At 40.5% G+C, this 22,065-nt stretch overlaps 1 protein-coding gene across 1 annotated transcript in view; it reads left to right on the forward strand.

The window, feature by feature from the left end:
* Positions 1-3,278: 3,278 nt before the first annotated feature.
* The window catches only part of hacd1 (3-hydroxyacyl-CoA dehydratase 1), an 84,313-nt gene continuing 65,526 nt past the window's right edge, over positions 3,279-22,065 (forward strand). Inside the window, exon 1 of the mRNA XM_041183132.1 lies at positions 3,279-3,464. Coding sequence (XP_041039066.1) covers positions 3,352-3,464 — 113 coding nt within the window. The 5' untranslated portion in view covers positions 3,279-3,351. The remainder of the gene's footprint in view (positions 3,465-22,065) is intronic.

Here is a 22,065-nt window from a genome sequence, read left to right on the forward strand (position 1 = left end):
TCACCATCCTTACTTGGAAATATATCATCGTTCCTTCACTGTCGCTCGGTCAAAATCCTGGAACTCCCTTCCTAACAGCACTGTGGGTGTACCTTTAACACATGGACTGCAGCGGTTCAAGAAGGCAGCTCACCACCACTTTCTCAAGGGCAATTAGGGATGGGCAGTAAATGCTGGCCCAACCAGTGAAGTCCACATCCCATGAATGATTAAAAAAAACATGATGGAGGGTGTCCTCAATGTGAAAATGGGACTTGGTCTCCATAAGGACTGTGTGTTGATCACTCCTACTAATACTGTCATAGACAAATGCATCTGCAACAGGTAGATTGGTGAGGACAAGGTTTCCCTCACCAACTGCCATGGACCCAGTCTAGCAGCTATGTCCATCAGGACTTGGCCACCTTGGTCAGTAGGGGTGCTACTGAGTTACTGTTGGTGATGCACACTGAAGTCCCTCACCCAGAGTACATTCTGCACCCTTGCAACCCTCAGTAATTTTTCCAATTGGTGTTCAACATGGAGGAGTATTAATTCATCAGCTGAGGGAGGGTGGTCGGCAGTAATCAGCAGAAGCTTTCCTTGCCCGTGTTTGACCTGATGCCATGAGACTTTATGGGGTCCAGCATCAATGTTGAGGACTCCCAGGGCAACTCCCTCCGGACTCTATACCACTGTGTCACCACTTCTGGTGGGTCTGTCTTGCTGGTGAAACAGGACATACCCAGGGATGGTGATGGTTGTGTCTGGGACATTGTCTGTAATATATGATTCCATGAGTATGATTATATCAGCCTGTTGCTTGATTAGTCTGCGGGACAATTCTTCCAGTTTTGGCAGAAGAGTCCAAACATTAGTAAGGAGCATTTTGCAGGGTCGACAGGACTGGATGTGTTGCTGTTTGCTTCTGGTGCCTAGATTGATGTGGTTAATCTATCTGGTTTCATTCCCTTTTTACTTTTTTGCGGATTGATACAACTGAATGGATTGTTAGGCCATTTTAGAGGGAATTTTAGAGTGAATAACACTGAAATAGGAGGAGTAGGCTAAATCACCCCTCAAGCCTGCTCTGCCATTCAATAATATCATGCTTGAACTTCAACTTCAACTCCCTCTATCACATGATCGTCAAATCCTGTGATTTGCTCAGAGACAAAATATCTACTGATCTCAGTCTTTTCTGTACTCAGCAACTGAGCACCCACCGACCTCTGGGCTAAAGAATTCCAAAAATTCACCAAACGCTGTGAGTGAAGAAATTTATCTTCTTCTCAGCCCTAAATGGCCAACCCTCATCCTGAGACTATGACCCTAGTTCTAGATTCTCTAGCCAGGGAAAACAAGTCTTTCAGCATCTACCCTGTCAAGCCCTTTCAGAATCTTACATGCTTCAATTAAATTGCATCTCATTCTTTTAAGTTCCAGAGTGCAGAGGCCAATTTTACTTTGGCTCTCTTCATAGGACAATCCTTTCATCCCGGGAATCAATCTAGTGAATCTCTGTTGCACCACCTCTAAGGAAAGTATATCCTTCCTTAAGTATAGAGACCAAAACTGTACACAGTACTCCAGTTTTGGTCACATTAAAGCCCCTGTATAATTGCAGCAAGAACTCCTTATTCTTATACTCCAATCCCAGCATAGAAAGAGACTATTTGGCCCATTGTGTCTGTACAAGCTCTCTGCAAGAGCAACTCAGCTAATCCCACAACCGCTTCTTTTCCTCGTAGCCCTGCAGATTTTTTTCTCTTGAGACAACCATCGAATTCACATTTGAAAGTTGTGATTACATCTTCCTCCACTAAACTCTCATGTAGTACATTCCAGACCCTAACCACTCGCTGTGCAAAATCTTTTTACTCATGTCAACACTGATTCTTTTGCTCTTTACCTAAGGTCCAAGTAGTTACTGTATCTGGGCAAATCAGGCCGAACAATGCTACATCCTCTGGATGTCCTTCTTCCTCAGTTGCTCTGGGGCTTCAAGAGAGGTTCTAGTTGGGAGAGAGGGAGGTGTGTGAGTAGAGTGAGTAAAGTGGGGAAGGGTGGTTCAGTGATAAATTGCAATGTTGTAATTCATAAGGGCAGGTATTTGTAACCAAGCCCATGATGCCAAGCTTTTCACATTTGCAACCTTGGTTAACTTCTCTCATGGCCAGCAAATGTGTGCCTGGAAGGCTTCCTTTTTCTGAACTTCTCATGAGAAAAAAATTGCAAGGCTACAGGGAAAAGGCAGGGCAATGGACCAAGGTGAATTGCTCTTGCAGAGAGCCACATGGACAAGTTGAATGTGATGTAACCTTCTATGATTTTATGATTCTATTCCCTGGGGTTTAATAGGATGTCAATGCTCCACCTTATTAACCAGCTTGTCCAAAGTAGCCTTGGAAAATTTAAAGAGACACCCTCATTCCCTCTTCAGCCATTATGTTAAGTGCTCCTAAGCTCAGCAACCAGCATGTGCAGCATGTCCTTCAAGAGATGCAGGCTGCCTTCAAGTGGCCTTAGCATACAGCATACAAAGATTCACTGGTGTCTGTTAGGGAAGGAAATCTGCTATCCTTACCTGATCTGGCCTACATGTCACTCCAGACCCACAGCAATGTGGTTGACAATGTGGTTTAGTTTTTGGCAAGGATGCAGATTTGGATCCAGCTCCTGGAATTTTTTGAAGGATCTGTTAACATTGGGAGATAGGGCGAACTGACTGTTTTTAAAGAATGTTATGGGTTGTTTTATTTAGAATGTTGTTGATTGTTTTAGGATGTTGTGGATTGTGTCAACTGCTGTGGTGGAATTTGTCACAGCTGTCAAAATGTGAGCAGAGTTATCACAGCAGATTGTTGGATGTGGCTTGGCCTGAGCCCCCTACAGTTCTAGGGAAGCTCTTAGTGAAAACGTTTCCTTTTTTCAGCTTTTAATCAGATAGGAAAAAGCCTCAAGGGTGAGTTGCATAATTGTGATAAGGTTGAGTTAACACAGCATGGCAGAGGTGTGTGTTCTACTTTGCGCCCTCCTCAACTATTATTAATGAAATTACTAGACTATCATCAAATATATACATTTATTTAAAAAAAATATTACAGTGTAACATTCCTATTTACTTTATATAACGTGTTTTACTTAAATATAATAATCCAAGCAACTGCAATAAGAGACATTGCTGTTCCTTGCCGAATTAAAACGGATTGTGCGCGCTTATCAAGTTTGGAGTGGTTTATGGCCAGGGTACGCGCATCCGGGGCTGTCTCGGGCGCGGCCACGGGGAGCGAGGCGCGCGGACGCGGTCAGCTTCAGCTGTTCATTGCTCTCCAGCCTGCCGAGATTTTCTTAATTTAGTCACCCGGTACCATGGCGCCCAGTGAAGAGGATGGGTCTGTGGAAGAGAAAGAAAACAAGAAAAAGCCCCTTAGCCCGTTTGCTACAGTTTGGCTCACATTCTACAACATTACCATGACGGCCGGGTAGGGTAGTTTGTTCACTTGTGCGCGGTGTAATATAGTTAAATTCTTTTTCCTATTGCAAAGCTTGGCTCTGCTGTTCTGGAGCAACCTTCTCTGAATAGATTCATCTTAACGCGTTTATTTGAATGTAAGAATATGTGCAAACTTGCACCGAGGACGTGATTAGCGAGTTTTATTTCAGTGATTCTTTTAGTTCATTCAGTTTTAACAAAAGAAAATCATTTCATATGACACACTGTCAGTGTGTCTTGAATGGAGGAGTGCGTGGTTAGTCTTGTATTTCCTTATTAGGTTGATTACAGAAGCTGCGTCATCTTTCTTCGCAACTGTTGTTAAGTATAGATTGACACTATCTAGAGAGGAATGCCATTAGGGAGGTCGTTCTGCTTTCCTAGGCAGATTTCCCCGAGTAGTTTAGAATACAGTTCTCTGGGGAGCAGGACATTAATTTATACACTAGTTCTAAAAAAGGGCACTAAATACGAATCTATTTATCGTTCGTCTAATGGTCTCAGTCGATGTTCCAGATTACAGGCATATTGCTGGGGAATAAGTAACTAAACCAAACTTTTTTTATTAACCAGAAACAACTTTAACATAATTACTTCTGTCTTCATACAGAACAAATATGTTACAAAAGTGAATCAAAAACCCTTTAATTATAAATTCGGGTTGCTGTTTATATTGAAATTATAATTCCATTTTATATCTTTGTTTTGAAATGAAGTAATATGGTCCTCTATGAACCGTTTAAATGTTTGAAACTGCATTGCTTCATTTCACACAGACTGACTTAATTTGAAGACCATAGCAATCTGAGGTTTGCACAAGTGAACAGATGTAACAACATGTCTGGCAATGTTTGACAGTATAATTGATTAAAAATCAACAGAAAACATACTGTGTTCAAAGCTTTTCACAATTGTTTTGAGTTTCAGGGGGTGATTTTTTGATCTGGAAAAATTGGTAGATATATAATGGCTATCTAGATGTAAAATATATTTGGTGTATATACACTAGGTCACATACTTTTGAATTGTTTTGCTATAAGCAGTAAATCTGCGCTGGTGGATGAAAAACCATTTAGCCAGTTATGGGTGGGCTGATTTAATTAACCCAAGTAAGAGTATAAATTATATTTAGCTGTGTGTTAAATTAGTTTGGAGTGAACAACCATTTACATTTATGTAGTGCCTTAAATATAGGTGCAAACAAAGGTCCTAAAGAGATTCATGGAATTGGAAGCAAAAGTTGAATGCTAAACCAAAGGAGCAGATATTAGGAAAGGTCACATGAAGCATGGCCAAAGACAGGGGTATCTTACAGGTTGTGGAGAAATATATAAGGGTTTAGGGAAAATAATTTAGAGGTGGAGCTTGGAAGCAGAAGGTACAGCCATAGAGCCAACAGTGGGTTGCGGTTGAGGGGTGTGGGTGGGAATGTTGGTTGGGGAATGCAGAGGAATGGGTAATTCACAAAGGTGGTAATAGGGCTAGAAGTGGTTACTGGGAAAGGGAGGAGTGAGACTAAGAGATGGAAAGTTTTAATTTTTAGGCACTGGGATATTGGTAGGAGCACAGACAGGAGTGGTGAGACTTTGTGTAGAATAGGATATAGGCAGCAGAATGAAATGTATATAGATGAGATTGCACTCAGACTGGGTTTTAATCCACAACTACATGAGGAGCTCTGTGCAGTTGAAGTTATTCTATACTATAATGCAGAATAATTCAGTGAATATGCAATTCCATTTCTCCTGATGGTGTTTTTTTCCTTTATTCTTTCATAGGATGTGGGCATCATTGGCAAGGCCAGCATTTGTCGCACACCCCTAATTGCCCTTGAACTGATGAGCTTGCTAGGCCACTAAAAGGACAGTTAAGAGTCAACCACATTGTGTCGGTGTGGAATCACATGTAGGCCAGACCAGTTAACGATGGCAGATTTCCCTCCCTAAAGGGTATTAGTGAACAAGATGGGTTTTTATGGCAATCGGAGATAGTTGTCATGGTCACCATTACTGAGACTAGCTTGATATTCCAGATTTATTAACTGAATTCCACCAGCTGCCATGGTGGGATTTCAACTCAGGTTCCCCGAGCATGCGCCTCATCCTTTAAAAAGTACCTGGATGAGCACTTGGCACGTCATAACATTCAAGGCTATGGGCCAAGTGCTGGTAAACGGGATTAGGTAGGTCAGGTGTTTCTCACGTGTCAGTGCAGACTCAGTGGGCCAAAGGGCCCCTTCTGCACTGTGTGATTCTGTGATTAGCCTGGGTCTCTGGTTTACTAGTCCATTGCTATTACCACAACACCACTTCCTCCCCATTTTGCTGAGTTTATCCAATGAATAGCTCAAGCATATGGACCAGACATGTGCATGATTCAATATTGAGCTGGATAATCTGAAGCAAGTTGACGGTCATACTTTGAATTTGACAGCATATAATTTGTCAGGTATTCTGGTGTGAATTTTGGGTGATGGCTGGACAGCATCCAGTGTGATAGAACTGTATCCTGTTATCCCCGTAGAGACTGGTAACTTTCTAAAAAGAGATATAAATTTCTCAGGGACTGGCTCAAAGATTCACCAGACAAGATATCACATTATAAGACTTCTACTGTAACAGATACACTAAAATCAACATAAATTAAATGCTATTTAGTAGGCACCTGATACACGAAACTAGATAAAAGGTATTCCCTTTTGACTTCTTAACACAATATATTCCCCAGTAATTTCTTAACCAAAACCCCATGTTGTGTTTATATATTACACTGCATTCTGGAAATATAGCCTTGAGTTTAAAGTTCAAAGCCCCTCCTGGCTCTGAGGATTTCTTCTCACCAGGGTGAATCTTCCAGCGTCCTTTTAAACAAGGTCCCCTTCACTCAACCCTTTGAGCATAATTGAGTGGACTTCCCATTGCAGGTGATTCCATGGTCTTTAACTCTTCACAATCTTTGCTTCCTCAAATAAGCATTCTGTCCTTATCAGCCCTCCACTTGGTGATTACCCCAAAACCCATCCTTTTCTTCTGCCTGGCATAGCAGCTGTTGTGACTCCTTTCCCCCAAAACTCAGTCTGACTGACCCTGAGAGTCTGGGCAGCAGAAAAGCCAGTTGCCTTCTCTGTGTCCAGGTGTTAAAATTTGCACTTGACTTTGAATAAGTTTCAGTTTGAATTTCTGTCTCTCCAACAAGCAGGTCACATGGGGTTGTCTCCAAGCAGAATTAGTAGGAAGTCACATGGGTTGTCTCTGGGCAGATCCTTATGGGATCCCATCCCCCTTTCCAAACCACTCAATTTTACCTTGAATTAAAGGGGATAGTTTAAAATATAACTACAGTGGTTGTAACAATCTCATCAAGTAGTCAACACCTTTTGTGGAGCATGAATTCACCACACATTGGTACATACAGATTTATATGCAATGACCCCTATTGTGCTAATTTGAATTCTAACATTAAAAATGGAAACATTATCTGTAAATAGTTGAGGACATTATTTTTGTAACTACACATAACATTACTTCTCTGATCCTGATAATAGTTCAGTTGGGCCAAAAATCGCTGTGCCTGTCTCTTAAGCCCATAGGTGTGCTGTATAAACTAACTGAAATTTTCCCAGTGACATCTGGTTGAGATTAGCTAACTGCACAGAAATTGAATTAAACATGGAAACCCTACCTGGTCAAAGTAGTGTGTCAGGAAGATATAATAATTTTCATAATGTTTTTGGAATTTATTGTAAAAGAGAGTAATAGTGGAATGTGTGTGTGTTTGAGGGAGACTTAATTGAATTAGAGGCAGCTAGTCTGGGTGCTTTGACGTAAGAAGAGAAGTTAGGTTTGAAATGTTAATTAGGTAATCACGGGGAAGTTTTAGAATGTGAAATGGAAAGGGAAATTTCCATTTTTAAACAAACAATGAATTCAAAGGAGTGGGTGTAATGTATACCAAGCCAGCAGAAGTAGTAAGAAATAGCGTGTTCATTTAATTTTTCCCAAAGATTACTGGTGGAATTGATAAAAAGACAGATTTTTTTTATTAGTAGTGAGGTAAAGTTCAAAAGACATAGTAAAACAATGGGAAATTGCATTCAAAGAGAAAAATATGCATAAAGGATAGAAGGCTATTTGTAAGAGAGGCAGTTTAAGATCTAACAAATGTGAAAAGCCTGGAGCCTGTATGTACCAAACTGCTACCTCTAGGGACTGAACTTAAGAGAATTCACTTTGAATCTGACTTTTCAGGGTATTGTTTACTTTGCTTGAGTCTTTTAAAATCTATGTGCCTTACTGTTGCCTTAATGAAAGTGTAACTGGGAGTTAAATTAATTAGGGGATTTAGAAGTTGTTGTAGCAGTAATTTGTAGATGTATGTGCTTATGATCTTTTTTAATAAATGTTTAATTTAGTTTTATAAAAATCTCGAGACTGTCTTATTACTGAATTCAAAACCTGCATCTTGAAACATACAAATTGAAAATTAGTTGTGGCAATTATTTCAAGTTTCCCTCTGGGATTTGAAAAGCTCAGCATTTAGCATCTGCAGTGTCCTAACGAGCGCAGTTGCATATTTTGGTACCTTTACATATTGAGCTGTTGGTGGACCTTGTTAGGTAACTTAGGAATCCTGCCAAATGTTGTTGGGATTGCAATTCTTTAGCATAAAGAAAACGTCAATTAGTGTGAGTACGAACATTTCCAAATTGTCATAACTACAGTATTGAGTTTAACATTCAGAAAAATGTCATTTTATAATTAACACCTAAAGCATACCATAGATTGCGATGTATAAGCCAATCTTTGAAGTCTTTTAAAATACTCCCAAAGATGGGGTCAACTTATATGCTGAGTGTAAAATATGAACTGCCGATGTGGGTGGTTGCCATTTTAAAATGTGATTTAAAGAAAACATAACACCAGTAATTCAGATTAATGTGGCACAGTTTATTGAATGAATTGATTCTACAAGATATCCTTAACCACAATCAAAGCATTATAAAACCTGCCACATTCATTTTTATCAGCATCCGTTGCAAAGAGTTTATTGAATTCATTCTGAGTTACTTTAGCTATGGCATCATCGTGAGGACACCAATCTGGATCAAATGTAACACTTTCAGTTTCATAGTCATCCCTCCACGACAAATCATAATGAATTACTGGAAACTGGTAATTTTGGCATTAAGGTCTTTTAGTAGTCTCTGAGCGACCTTGGTCTTCATTTTCGTTCTATAAAGTGGCTACACCGACTAGCTATTGCTCTGAAATATTTGCTGGACTCAGGGTTTGATTTGGCCTACTTTTATATATACATTGCATTTCTGGTGAATATGTAACCACTCCGAAGATTTTCAAAGCCCCATTCCAATACATGCTTCGCAAGTTCAGTTCAGTGGCTGGTCCCTATTCTCATGGCACATTTAGTCTTGGGCAACTTCTCAGGGTGGATTCTCCTTCCATTCTCGCACCAGTTTTTCACTAATGTTGAATTCTCTTGTTGAAACAGTTATTTGATGGTTTAGCAAATGTTACGGTTTTTAGCTTGAAACCAGCTTCATAATTTGTTTTGTTAGACTCATTTCTCTTTGTTGTTCATCATGAGCTATGTTTGCTATATGTGGGCATGTTTTAAACTCCCACCATCTCCATGATACAGCCCATACTGCCTGCTTGATCCCTTTATTGTAAGGTACTGGTGAGTAAAACATGCATTTATGGGGTGAAAAATTGAGGCTGACTTCTAATGTGAGTGAAGCATGTTGTGGCTGAAAAGGAAGTTTGATTTATTTGCTGAGTAAATGCATAAACATGATTTTTTGGGGCCAGAAAACTGGGATCATCTTATTTGCCAGGTTGACTTATACTTAATGATTTACAGTACTTAACATCAAAGTTATATATACATCAAAGTTTTCAGTTGGTAAAGAAGAGATAGTATTCTAGAACAAAAACAAAATTACCTGGAAAAACTCAGCAGATCTGACAGCATCTGCGGAGAGGTATACAGTTGACATTTTGAGTCTGTATAATCCTTCATCAGAACTAAGACATATAGAAATGAGCTGAAATATAAGCTGGTAGAAGGGGTGTAGGACAGGAGAGCTCGATAGGGGGCCAGTGATAGGTGGAGGCCAAGAAGAGACTGCCAAAGATGTCATAGACAAAAGGACAAGGGGGTGTTGGTGGTGATATTATCTAAAGGATGTGCTAATGGGGACATTAAGGGAATCTAGTGGCAGATGACCCTGGTGGGGTGGGGGGAAGGGATCGAAATGGGCTGAAAGATGGAGATGAAACAATAGATTGAAATAAATTTAAAAATCAGAGGGAAAAGAAAAAAATAGATAGTTGTAGAACAATTTATAAATTATTGGAAAAAGGGGGATCGGAAAGGGGGTGGGGATGGAGGAGAGAGTTCATGATCTGAAATTGTTGAACTCAATATTAAGTCCGGAAGGCTGTAAGATACCTAGTCGGAAGATGAGGTGCTGTTCCTCCAGTTTGCATTGAGCTTCACTGGAACATTGCAGCAGGCCAAGGATGGGCATGTGGGCATGAGAGCAGGGTGGTGTGTTGAAATGGCAAGTGACAGGGAGGTCATTTTGCTTTTATTATAAAGATAGTATTCTGTTTGGTCAATCAGGCTCAATTGCTTAACTATTCAAGTTAAAATTTACCATTAATAGTTACAAATAACCAATAAACCTCTGAGAAATTTGTTGTTCATTTATCAATCTCTTGCATTCTCCTCAAAAAATCTTTCGACAAACTTGGTAGTAGCAATCGACTGCATCCCTGCACTAATACAATATAGCATTTTTCCCCTATCTTCTCATTTTTATGAGATCTGCTTCGATCTTTCTCCCTTGATCCTCTTTTCCACTCAACTTCCTTTTTCTTTTTCATGCTTACCAACATGTTTGTCATTGTCTTTTTCTGCTTTCAAAACTCCATATCCCAATCTACAAAAACTCAATCTTGAGCCACCTTTCCTCATTATTTACTAGCTCATCGAAAACCTCCCCTTCCTTCCCAAGGTGCATTAGTTCAGTGCCACCTTCTGGCTCTATCCATCTGTTCTGGAATTCCTTGTTCAAAAACCTCTAATCTGGAATCTGCTTTTCTTTCAGCTTTGAAGTTGCACTTGCCTGGGTCATGAACGACATCCTTCATGACTACCACTATGGTGCTTTAACCTATCTTGTCCTGCTGGACCTATTTTCAACATGCAGTATGTTTGGTTATGCCATCCTCTTCCAATGCCTTTTCTACAAAGCCAGCTTTGAGACTTCCCTCTCATTCCTAGTTATCCAATTACACTCTGCACATCTTCAGCAATGACACCTCTTCTCTTACTCGCAGTCACCTCTGGAATTTGCCTTCCTCCTCTTCATCTATACACAATGTAAACAGCCAGAACAATCAACCGATTACGTGATGACTTGGGCCCAGCAGATGTATGACACAGAGAACACAAAGGGATCACATTTTCTCTCCATTTTGCTCTTATTTACTCCAGTTCCTAGGAACTGGAACTGTTTTTTATATTTGGCACTCATTGTCAGCATCATGCACTCCTAGGTCAAATGTTGTACAACCCTTTGCAGGACTTTTCGCAACATGTTTCAGGCCCAAACTTTGGAAAGCACCTTATATTAAATCTGTCAAACATCATTCCAGACACCAATCATCCTGTAGTTTCTGAGTGAGGTTATTAATGATCGCCAAAGTGGGGACAATTTTGTGCTAGATGTGTATACCCGCTAGGAAAGAGTTAGACTTCCCAAATTTGATTCACATACAACCATTACGACCAGCAGACTGAGGAAAAATTCAACAGCTGATTCAACAGGGGATCTGGGTTTGAGATCCGGTCCTCAAATATACTTTTCCCCAGTTGGCTGAAGGCTGAGCTGGCACATTGGAAATGATGATTTTCGTTGTCTATATCTACTTTCATTGAAATGAGGCTCCTCAGATATGGAAAGGCAGTTCTCTTTGCCATATTATTACCTTTCTGCTAAGTACAAAGCATTACAAAGTGAGAAAGACTTGGGACAAAGGATAGCAGTATTAGAAGCCCAACATTCGCAAGTTCTGATGGGAAACAATTGGGTGAGCCCTGATGCCAGCTTAGCAGTACCTATTGTTAGCAAGAGCTAAAACTTTCTCAAGCACACCAGGTCCAGATATTTCAAGCTGATCTGGCTTTGAACTTAAGTGTCTAAACCACTACACCACCGAGTTCCCTTTCCACCTTCTCTTCAAACTTACAAAGTATATTCTAGAATTGACCCTCTTGCCAAATGGGGTCCACAGCCATCCTGGATTGTGGATTAGTCTCCAACTTACCCTCAAAACCTACTGTTCCACTCCAATACTGACACTTAAACACCACAATCCTCAGTGCCCGAGATTTTGTGTTTTTCTAGTGGTCATCTCTTTCTCATTGTACAATCTAAAAGAGGAAGTCAAAACCACCCCACCCCACCCCCTCCCCCTACTCTTACCACATTGACAGTTCTTCTCCTTAGGAGTCCTTCGGGATCGAGCTGATGAGTCCAATGCATGATCTGCAGATGAGTTATTGAGAGATTTATGTGCTCTCTCTGACCCCTTGACTCAGCTTCTGTGTGTTCCCGACAAAGTCTCTCAATGTCTTTGCTGCCTTTCTGAATGAACCTTCTCCTTTTTGGCCAATTTTAAGCCAGGGATTCCCATGAGTTGACTGGGATGTTTGAGCTCTTCAGGGATACTTTGAGGACATCCTAATGAGTTTTTGTTGTCCTCCTGGGAGTCTCCTGCCATGACTGAGTTCCAAATAGAGCAGTTGCTTCAAGAGTCTGATGTCAGGCATATGAAAGACATGTCTTGTGCAGAGGAGCTGGTTTTGAGTGATTAGTGCCTCAATATTGGGCAGGTTGACTTGGGAGAGAATACTGCTGTTGGACCATCTTTCTTGCCACTGGATTTGGAGGACCTTGTGAAGGCACCACTGAGGGACTTCTCCAGTACTTTGAGACGCCTGCTATAGTTTGTCCTAGTCTCTGAAGAATATGGAGCATGGGGATCTGGGTTTGAGATCCTGTCCTCAAATACACCTGTCCTCAGTTGGCTGAAGGCTGAGCTGGCATATTGGAGGTGATGATTTTTATTGTCTATGTCTGCTTTCATTGAGAGAGGCTCCTAAGATATGGAAAGGCAGTTCTCTTTGCCATATTATTATCTTTCTGCTAAGCACAAAGCATTACAAAGTCAGAAAGACTTAGGACAAAGGATAGCAGTATTAGAAGCCCACCATTCGCAAGTGCTGATGGGAAACAATTGGGTGACCCCTGAGCAGCACCTATTGTCGGCAAGAGCTAAAACTTTCTCAAACACACCAGGTCTAAATATTTCAAGCAGGAGAAGGGGAGACTCCTAATGTTTACCCTGCAACAAGTGCACAAGAGAAAATGTTGGAAACCCTCATCAGGGTTCATCTTGCAGCAACCTTTTTTAACTTTACATCTCCAGCTATTGTAACCACTCCAGTCTGGAATGCTTGGATTTCGGAGTACGTACCTGAGACATAAAATGGTGACAAAACATTATAAAGCACTTTTAAAAAATTATTTTATTATTTGAAATACTGTACCTTACATGTTTCCATAGGACTCTAATGATCTCACAGTAAAGGGCATCCCTGGGTGGAGGCGACCACAATATAATTGAATTTTACATCCAGTTTGAAAGGAAGAAGAATGGGTCTAAGACTAGTATTTTAAATTCAAATAAGGGCAACTATGTGGACCCAAAAACTGAGCTAGCTGAAGTGAACTGGGATACTAGGTTAGGTGATAGATCAATAGTGAAACAGTGGCAGACATTTAAGGGGTATTTCAGAATAAGTATATTCCTATTATAAAGAAAATTCTAGGGAAGGACCCAACATCCATGGTTAACTAAAGAAATTAAGGAAAGCATTAAACTTGAGGAAAAATCATATAATTGCGCAAAGCTGAGTGGCAGGTCAGATGATTGGTCAGAATATAAAGAATGGCAGAGAATGACAATAAAGTTAATCAGGAGAAATAAATTAGAGTTTGAGAGGAAGCTAGCTAGAAATGTAAAAAAAGATAGCCAGAGTTTCTACAGGCTTTTAAAAAAGGAAAAGAGTAAGTAAAGTGAGTGTTGGTCCTCTGGAGAGTGACAGTGGGAGTTAATAGATAATAAGGAAAAGATGGATGAAATGAACAAATATTTTGCTTCTGTCTTCACTATAGAGGGTACAAAAAACATTCCAGTAATAGCTGTAAGTCAGGAGGTGGAAAGAGGAGGGGAACTTAGTGACATTACAATCACTAGGGAAGTAGTACTGAGCAAACTGATTGAGCTGCGGGCTGCCAAGTCTCCAGGTCCTGATGGACTTCATCCTGGGGTCTTAAAAGAGGTGGCTAATGAGATATTAGATGCATGGGTGTTAATTTGCCAAAATTGGCTAAATTCTGGAAAGGTTCCATCAGACTGGAAAGAAGCAATTATAGCCCCTCTGTTCAAGAAGGGAGGGAGGCAGGAAACTATAGGCCATTTAGCCTAATGTCTGTCATGGGGAAGGTGTCAGAATCAATCATTAAGGAGGTTATAGCTGGGCAATTGGAGAAACTAAAGGTAATTGGGAAGAGTCAGCATGGTTTTGTGAAAGGGAAATTGAAATCAAACGAAAATTACAACACACCAAATTTACTACAAATTTCTTAATTATATCAGTTGTTATATTGACACAAAGATTAAAAAAAGAAAAATATATAAATTACTTAATTGAGTTCTTTGAAGGAATAACATGCGCTATGGATAAAGGGGATCCCTGTAGATGTGCTGTACTTTGATTTCCAAAAGGTATTTGATAAGGTGCCATATCAAGGGTTATTGTGGAAAATAAAAGCTATGATGTAGGGGGTAATGAGTAGAGGATTGGCTGGCTGGCAGAAATTGGACAGTGTGCATAAATGGGTCTTTTCTCATTGGCAGGATTGACAAGTGGGGTCCCACAGAGGTCTTTGCTGAGGCCTCAACTTTTTACAATTTACATCAGTGACTTGGATGAGGGGAGTGAAGGCATGGTAGCTAAATTTTGAAGATGACATAGGTAGGAAAGAATGTTGTGAGGAGAACAGAAGGAGGTTGCAGATAGAGATAGATAAGTTTAGCGAGTTGTTAAAAGTCTAGCAGACGGAATATAATGTAGGAAAATATGAAAATAAAAGCAAAATACTCCGGACGCTAGAAATCTGAAACAAAAACAGAAAATACTGGGAAAACTCAGCAGGTCTAACAGCATTGGTGGAGAGAAAAACAGAATTAATGTTTCAAGTCCATAGGCTCTGTCATACAGACTCAAAACGTTAACTGTTTTTCTCTCCACAGATGTTGTTAGACCTGCTGAGATTTTTCCAGCATTTTCTGTTATTGTTTAGGAAAATATGACTCACTGGGCATAGTGCTCTGCGATATCAAGCCCCACTGCTCCCTGAGCCATGACAAAAGTAAAAAAGTTTGACCAACCTACCTATTTGTTTGTTAGGTTAACAGAATATGAGCACCAGCTTTGTAAACTCAATAAGTAAATAACTGCTTATTAAGCAAACTGTTGTTAACCAGTGGCAAAAGATAGAAATATGAACTGCTAATTTCTACCGCCATAACTTAAACTCTACCCTCTTCTTAAATCCCTATTCTCTCTCTCACACACACACACACACACACACAAAAGACAGATAAGGCACACAAACATGGATTTTAAGGGTGGGATAAAAAATTCAATAGCACCAATTCCGGAGTACAGGATTCAATGGGTTGATGTTGATCAATGTCTTCCAAATTCCTTTCAGTTCTTGTTGATGGCACAAGGTGGTCTTCCAGTATTTAGTTCACTGGTTGAGCACTTGCCTTTCAATGTCTCTAACAATGGTTTTCTCCTTTGCCTCTTGACGGGTTTTCAGAGAGAGCATGTTATAGAGAAATGAGGAGAAAAAACAAGCTGGCTATTATCGTTGGATTACTGGAATCTTCCACCCACAGGAGAGAGAGGTTTTGGATCTTTTCTGTTTCAGGCTATTCTGCACTGCTTCTCTCACACAACCAGGTCAGGAGCCAATTAAAAAGCTGTTGCCAGGCAACTCCCTTGGTCCAGAATTACTTTCTGGCACCATTCTGTCTTTCATGGCACACTCTGATTCCAGGCCTGCAACATTGTATATATCTCTCATCCAGTTCCAGCGGACATATCTTTCAGACTGCAGCCATTGTAATTTTAACCCACAATCCAACAGAAAATAAAAAGCTATGTTATTTACAATAGTCCAACAGAAATAAAAAAATTTTCCTTACACTGGAAAAACAAAGAAGCAGAGTATTACTTAAATGGAGAATGACTGCAGGATTCTGAGGGATCAAGGCGTTCTTGTACGTGAATCACAAAAAGTTAGTATGCAGGAACAGCAAGTAATTAAGGCTAATGGAATGCTATCCTTTATTGTGAAGGGAATTGAACATAAAAGTAAGGATGTTATGCTTCAATAATAGAGGACATTGTTGAGACTGCAGCTCAAATATTGTGTGCAGTTTTGGTCTCATTAAGGAAGGATGTAAGTGCATTGGAGGCGGTTCAGAGGTTTACTAGATTGATACCTGAAATCAGTGGGTTGTCTTATGAGGAAAGATTAGACAGACTGGACTTGCTTCTACTGCAGTTTAGAAGAGTGAGAAGTGACTTAATTGAATTATATAAGATCCTGAACGGTATTGACAAAGTGGACATGGAAAGAATGTTTCCCCTTGTGAGTAAGTCCAGAAATAAAGGGCACTGTTTTAAAATTAGGGGTTATCCTTCTAGGACGGAGATAAGAATTTTTTTTTCTCTGAAACTTGTGCAACTTGGAAACTCTCCACCTCAGAAGGCGGTGGAGGCTGGGTCATTGAATATTTTTAAGGAAGGTGTAGATACGTTGTTGATGAAAGCAAAATACTGCTGATGCTGGAAATCTGAAGTAAAAACAGAAAATACTGAGAACCTCAGCATGTTTGGCAGCATCTGTGGAGAGAGAATGAACTTATTGAATGGTGGAGCAGACTTGAGGGGCCGAATGGCCTACTTATCTTCCTCTTTCGCATGTTCGTATGACTGTATTGTACTAAAATGATGCTGATGATGTTGAGGAAACAAGTGATTGCAGGTGGCCCAGAATTAGCACTGCCAACAGGTTCAACAAGGTTAGTATGTAACTCTTTCGAGTACAAACACGTTTCCATCTGTTCCTATTCAGATGAAGTTATATTGTTTCATAGTTTGCCATTGTGAGATTTGAACTCTTGATCTTGGGGTTACAAGCCCAGTACCATAACCACTTGGCTATTTAGGCCAAGCAAGGTTAGTATGTAACTCTTTCGAGTCAAGCACGTTTCCATCTGTTTTTCAGATGAAGTTACATTGTTTCATAGTTTGCCATTGTGAGATTTGAACTCTTGATACTCTTTCGAGTACAAACCTGTTTCCATCTGTTTCAGATGAAGTCACATTGTTCCATAGTTTGCCATTGTGAGATTTGAACTCTTGATACTCTTTTGAGTAAACCTGTTTCCATCTGTTTCAGATGAAGTTACATTGTTTCATAGTTTGCCATTGTGAGATTTGAACTCTTGATCTTGGGGTTACAAACCCAGTGCCATAACCACTTGGCTATTTAAGCCAAGCAACGTTAGTATGTAGGTACAGCAAGTAATTAGGAAATCTAATAGAATGTTATTGTTTATTGTGAGGGAAGCTGAACACAAAAGTAGGGAGGTTATGCTTCAGTTAGAAAGGGCAATGGTTAGACCACATCTTGAGTACTGTGTACAGTATTGGTCTCCTTATTTGATGAAGGATGTAAATGTATTGGAAGCAGTTCAGAGGAGGTTCACTAAACTAATACCTGTAATGAGCTGGGTTGTCTTATGAGGAAAAGTTGGACAGGCTACGCTTATGTCCACTGGAGTTTAGAAAAGTAAGAGGTGACTTGATTGAAACATATAAGATCCTGAAAGGTCTTGACAGGGTGGATGTGGAGAGGATGTTTTCTCCTTGTCGAAGAATTTAGAACAAGGGGTCACTATTTAAAAATAAAGGGTCGGTCATTTAAGAGAGAGATGAGAATTTTTTTCTCTTGAGGATCTTCCATCTGTGGAGCTCTTCCTGAAAAGGTAGTGGAAGAAGAGTCTTTGAATATTTGTAAGGCAGAGCTGGATAGATTTTTGCTAAGGAAAGGAGTGAAAGGTTATCGGGGGTAGGCGTGGATATGGAATTGAGGTTACAATCAGATCAGGCATGATCTTGTAGAATGGTAGGGCGTGCTCAAGGGGCTAAGTGGCCTACTCCTGCTGCTAATTTGTATGTCTGTATGTCCAGGCTGGGGAAAGTAGGGTAATAATTATTTACTAAACATTCAATATAAAAAGAAAACTGAAGAATTTCCTTTCTCAGAAAGACTGGCAATGTACTAGTAATGTGAAAGGTTTTGATTTTTAATTTTAATTCCTACTAAATTAGCTGACTTTTCTATCTTTGTTATTCCTCTTGCCCCTCTACTGCCATTTTCCCACTGAAACAACCATCTTTATCTTCAGTAGAAACAGGACCATTAGAATAGCTGTAAAGGCCATCACTTTCATTATTTCATGATTAGCTGCAGTGCCTTGAAGAGCAAGTCTGGGAGTTGTGTGGGCCTGCTCAAAAAATTCTGGACAAGTGATTTTGGATTTCTAGACTGGAGCAGTTAGTGTATTACTAAAAAGAAAAATACGTTGTAAAGAGAGAGGAATATATGAAGCAAGATGGATAGTACAATGAACTTGTGATCAGTCTGTCTTTTGTCAAAAGAGAAACAGAATCCATCAGAAGTCACAGTTTAGAATCTATTCTAAAGTTGGCAGAGAGATTTGGAAAATGGATCAAATTTTTGCCAACCAAATTTGACTGGATTTCAACATGGGGCTAGCTTATACTCCAAAATTGGCAGCCACAAATTTCTCATGTTTTATTACTGATGTCCATATATGAAATGGAACATAATGATTGAGCACTAGCCCTCATCCTGCTGTAGCCTTTGGGGCAGTTGACCATACCAATGTCCTCCAATGCTTCTCCTCTGTTGTCCAGCTGAGGGGATTGTCAACATGTGGTTCTATTACTATCTATCCAGTCATAGCCAGAGAAATGCTTGGAATTGATTATTTTCCTGTTCCTGTATCAATACATCCTGGAATCCCCCAGTGATCTATCCCTGCCCCACCTCCTCCTATTTTTCATCAACATCCTGTTGCTCAGCAACAACATCCAAAAACATGACAGTACTCTGCTCTACCTGACCACCACTTTTTCCGACCACTCCACTGTCTCTTAGTTGTCACACTTCTTGTCTGACATCCAGTTTTGGATGAGTAGAAATTTCCTCAAATTAACTATTAGAAAGACCACATCCATTATTTTTCACTGTCACCACAAATTCTGTTCAATAGCCACCAACTCCATCCCTCTCTTGATCACTGTCTGAGATTGAACCAGACTGTTTGTAATGCTAAACTGACCTGACCACATGACCTCTCCATCACCAAGACTGCCTATTTCCACCTCCCTAACACCACCCATCTCTGCCCCTAGCTTAGCTTAACTGCTGCTGAAATCCTTATCCATGTCTTTGTTACCTCTAGCCTCGATTAATTCAATGCCCTCGGGGCCAGCCTTGCACCCTCCATAAACTTGAGCTCATCCAAAACTCTACTGGCCTTATCCTAACTCTCACCAAGTCCCATTCACTCATCACCCTGTGCTTGTGGACTTATATTGGCTCCTGCTAAGGCAATGCCTCCATTTTAAAATTCTCACCCTTACTTTCAAGTCCCTCCATGATCTTGCCCCTCCCTTTCCCCAATTTCCTTCAGCCCTACAACCTTCTACTCTGCACTCCACCAATTCTAGCTTGTTGTATGTCTCATTACTTGTTCCACCACTGACTCTGCCATCAGCTGAAAAGCTCTTGATTTCCATCCATAAATCTTAATGCTTTAGCACCTCTCTCCTTTAAGACAATACTTAAATCTTAACTCTTTGACCAAACTTTTGGTCATCTACCCTGATAATTTCTCGTGTAGCTCGGTCTCAAATTGTAACAATGCCCTGGTGAAGTGTCCTGAGATGTTTTATTATATTTATTATATTAATGGTGATTTATAAATGCAAGTTGTTGTACAGGCCAGCACAATGTTTACTGTTCAGTTCAAATCAGGAGTTTTGTTTGGCCTAAATCTTTCCATATCAGGACTGCCAGAGATATAATGTAAGTTAGGAGAAGCGCAAGAAGCGCATCAGGACCCCAAGGAAGTCCTGATGCATGCACATATGCGCTGAAATTCCTGGGACGTTTAAACTTCCAAAAGGCTGATTTCCAGTGACTGGGACCCTCCACAAATGTCTGACGCTGACTCGGTGTCAAAGACTTGGGCCAGACACGTGGAGCTTACCTGCATACTTACCCTTGAAATGTTGTACTGGTTAATACCCTGTATTACTCAGCGGCTTACCCAACATAACTGATCTGAATACCACAACCAAACCTCCCAATCACTCCCCAACCCGACTACTCAACTACCCCCCACCCCTGGACTCGTTCGGACTAACCCTCCCCCACCCAACTACCTACTGACCACTCCAACCCACTAAACCGCAGCCCCCCCTCCCAGCCAACTAGCTCCCTGACCTGAGTACCCCCATCCTGACAACCCACTCACCCATTTATTCACTAACCATTTCACTTACTTAAAGAATTGAGACCTTTAAAAGCTTACCTGAATATGACATCTACTGTAGTGGAAAGGAGGCATGTCCTGTCATTTTTCATCTTTTCTAACACTCAAAGGTCTTCTCTGTGGGTGTCTGTCCTGACCTGTTGATGCTTCAGCCAGGATTGGAAGTCCCAGCTGAAAAATCGCATAAGGGTCACAGAAATCTTCCCAGGCAGCATCGATGTGCACAGCACCAACACTGACTGGAAGATCTTGGCCAACATGTCTGCACGATGTGAGTGTCCATGGCAAAGCCAGAATTTGTAGCCATCCCTAATTGCCCTTGAGAAGATGATGGTGATCCCCTGCCTTGAACTGCAACAGGCCATGTGTGTAGGTACCAACCACAGTGCTGTTAAGAAGGGAGTTCTAGGATCTGTTGAGAGAGGGAACTGAAGATTGCACAGCAAGGAGGCATTTTTACGACATAACTGATATTTTTCACAGAAACTGACAAGGAGAAATAACAGAGACAAAACAAAAAGAAAACTTGTTAGCAGTAGTAATAAATAAGCAAAAGTAGAAACAAATTTCAAATCTAACTGAAAAACATAATGACAATTACTAGAAGCTAAAGAATATTCCAGAAGAAATTCAGATGACTAGTATCGTTGCATGTTGGAATTACACAATTGAAGTTCAGCCCAGAGTCACAACTATGGAAAAAATGAGAGCCGGCGATCTTCAGTGAAAACTTTAAAGACAATATTAAAAGTTGCACAAGACAATTTGGTGAAATATGTAACTTTGTATTTTGTACATTAGAAATTTCAGTTGGAGAAATAAATTAGTAGATAAAAATTATCAGAAAACATTTTGAGCAATTTGTAGAACTCTAACCTGGTGAGAAGATTGCACAATTACAAAGCGAGGTACTGTCACTGTCAGACTGTAGCTACTGTGTATCATACAACATTGTTCTTTTAATGTTAAAAAGGTATTTCACAGCACCACTTACAGGAGTAACAGCTATTTCAAGAACCTATAATGAGTGAACTGTGCAGTCCACGTACCCACAATAGTTGATCTCTTTCGGTGTTTCACACACCGTGTAGCATTCAGATCAAGCAGGATTAGAGAGGAGATGGAGAATTGACCCAGACTGGGGAAGGGGATCATCATCATCATCTTGCATATGAGATACATGGAAGATGGGAAAAGGGAAAAAGTAAGAAAATAAAAGCTGGGAAAGGGTGGGGGAGTGTGAGTCAGGATGTGAGAGGGTGGTGAATAGGGCTGTAGGAAATTAGGTTGGGAATGTGGAATCAAAGCGCGGAGACTACCTAAGGGAGACAGAGGATGGCTGGGAAGCACTGTTAGGGAGGGAAGGATTGCAACACACTCCTTCCCTCCTCCAGCCCTAATTCTAAGATTTAGTTGTTCTATCCTCTCTTCCGCCCCACACTTTTTGTAGACAATATGGGGTTGTGATAAGCTCTACTTCTCTGTAATGCCTGTATTTTCTTTTCACCATTCCTACCTAATTTCTTATCCTAGTTTCTTTACTACATGGGTAGAAGACTATGTTCAGCCACCATTCTGGTCTCCAGTGCCCTGCCATGTTTGGTTGCTGCAGCATCCTTTTTGTGGAGTATCAGCTTTCAGTATATGAATGGGGAGACAATGGTACAGGTGATGTAACATGCATCCCATTAGGATATGCAGTCCACCAGTGTAGGCCAGGCCAGGCAAGTCCACCAGGACTGTTGCTTAGCTTTTTGGTATGCTATG

This window comes from Carcharodon carcharias, chromosome 3 (genome assembly GCF_017639515.1).
Source record: "Carcharodon carcharias isolate sCarCar2 chromosome 3, sCarCar2.pri, whole genome shotgun sequence".
Classification (NCBI taxonomy): domain Eukaryota; kingdom Metazoa; phylum Chordata; class Chondrichthyes; order Lamniformes; family Lamnidae; genus Carcharodon; species Carcharodon carcharias.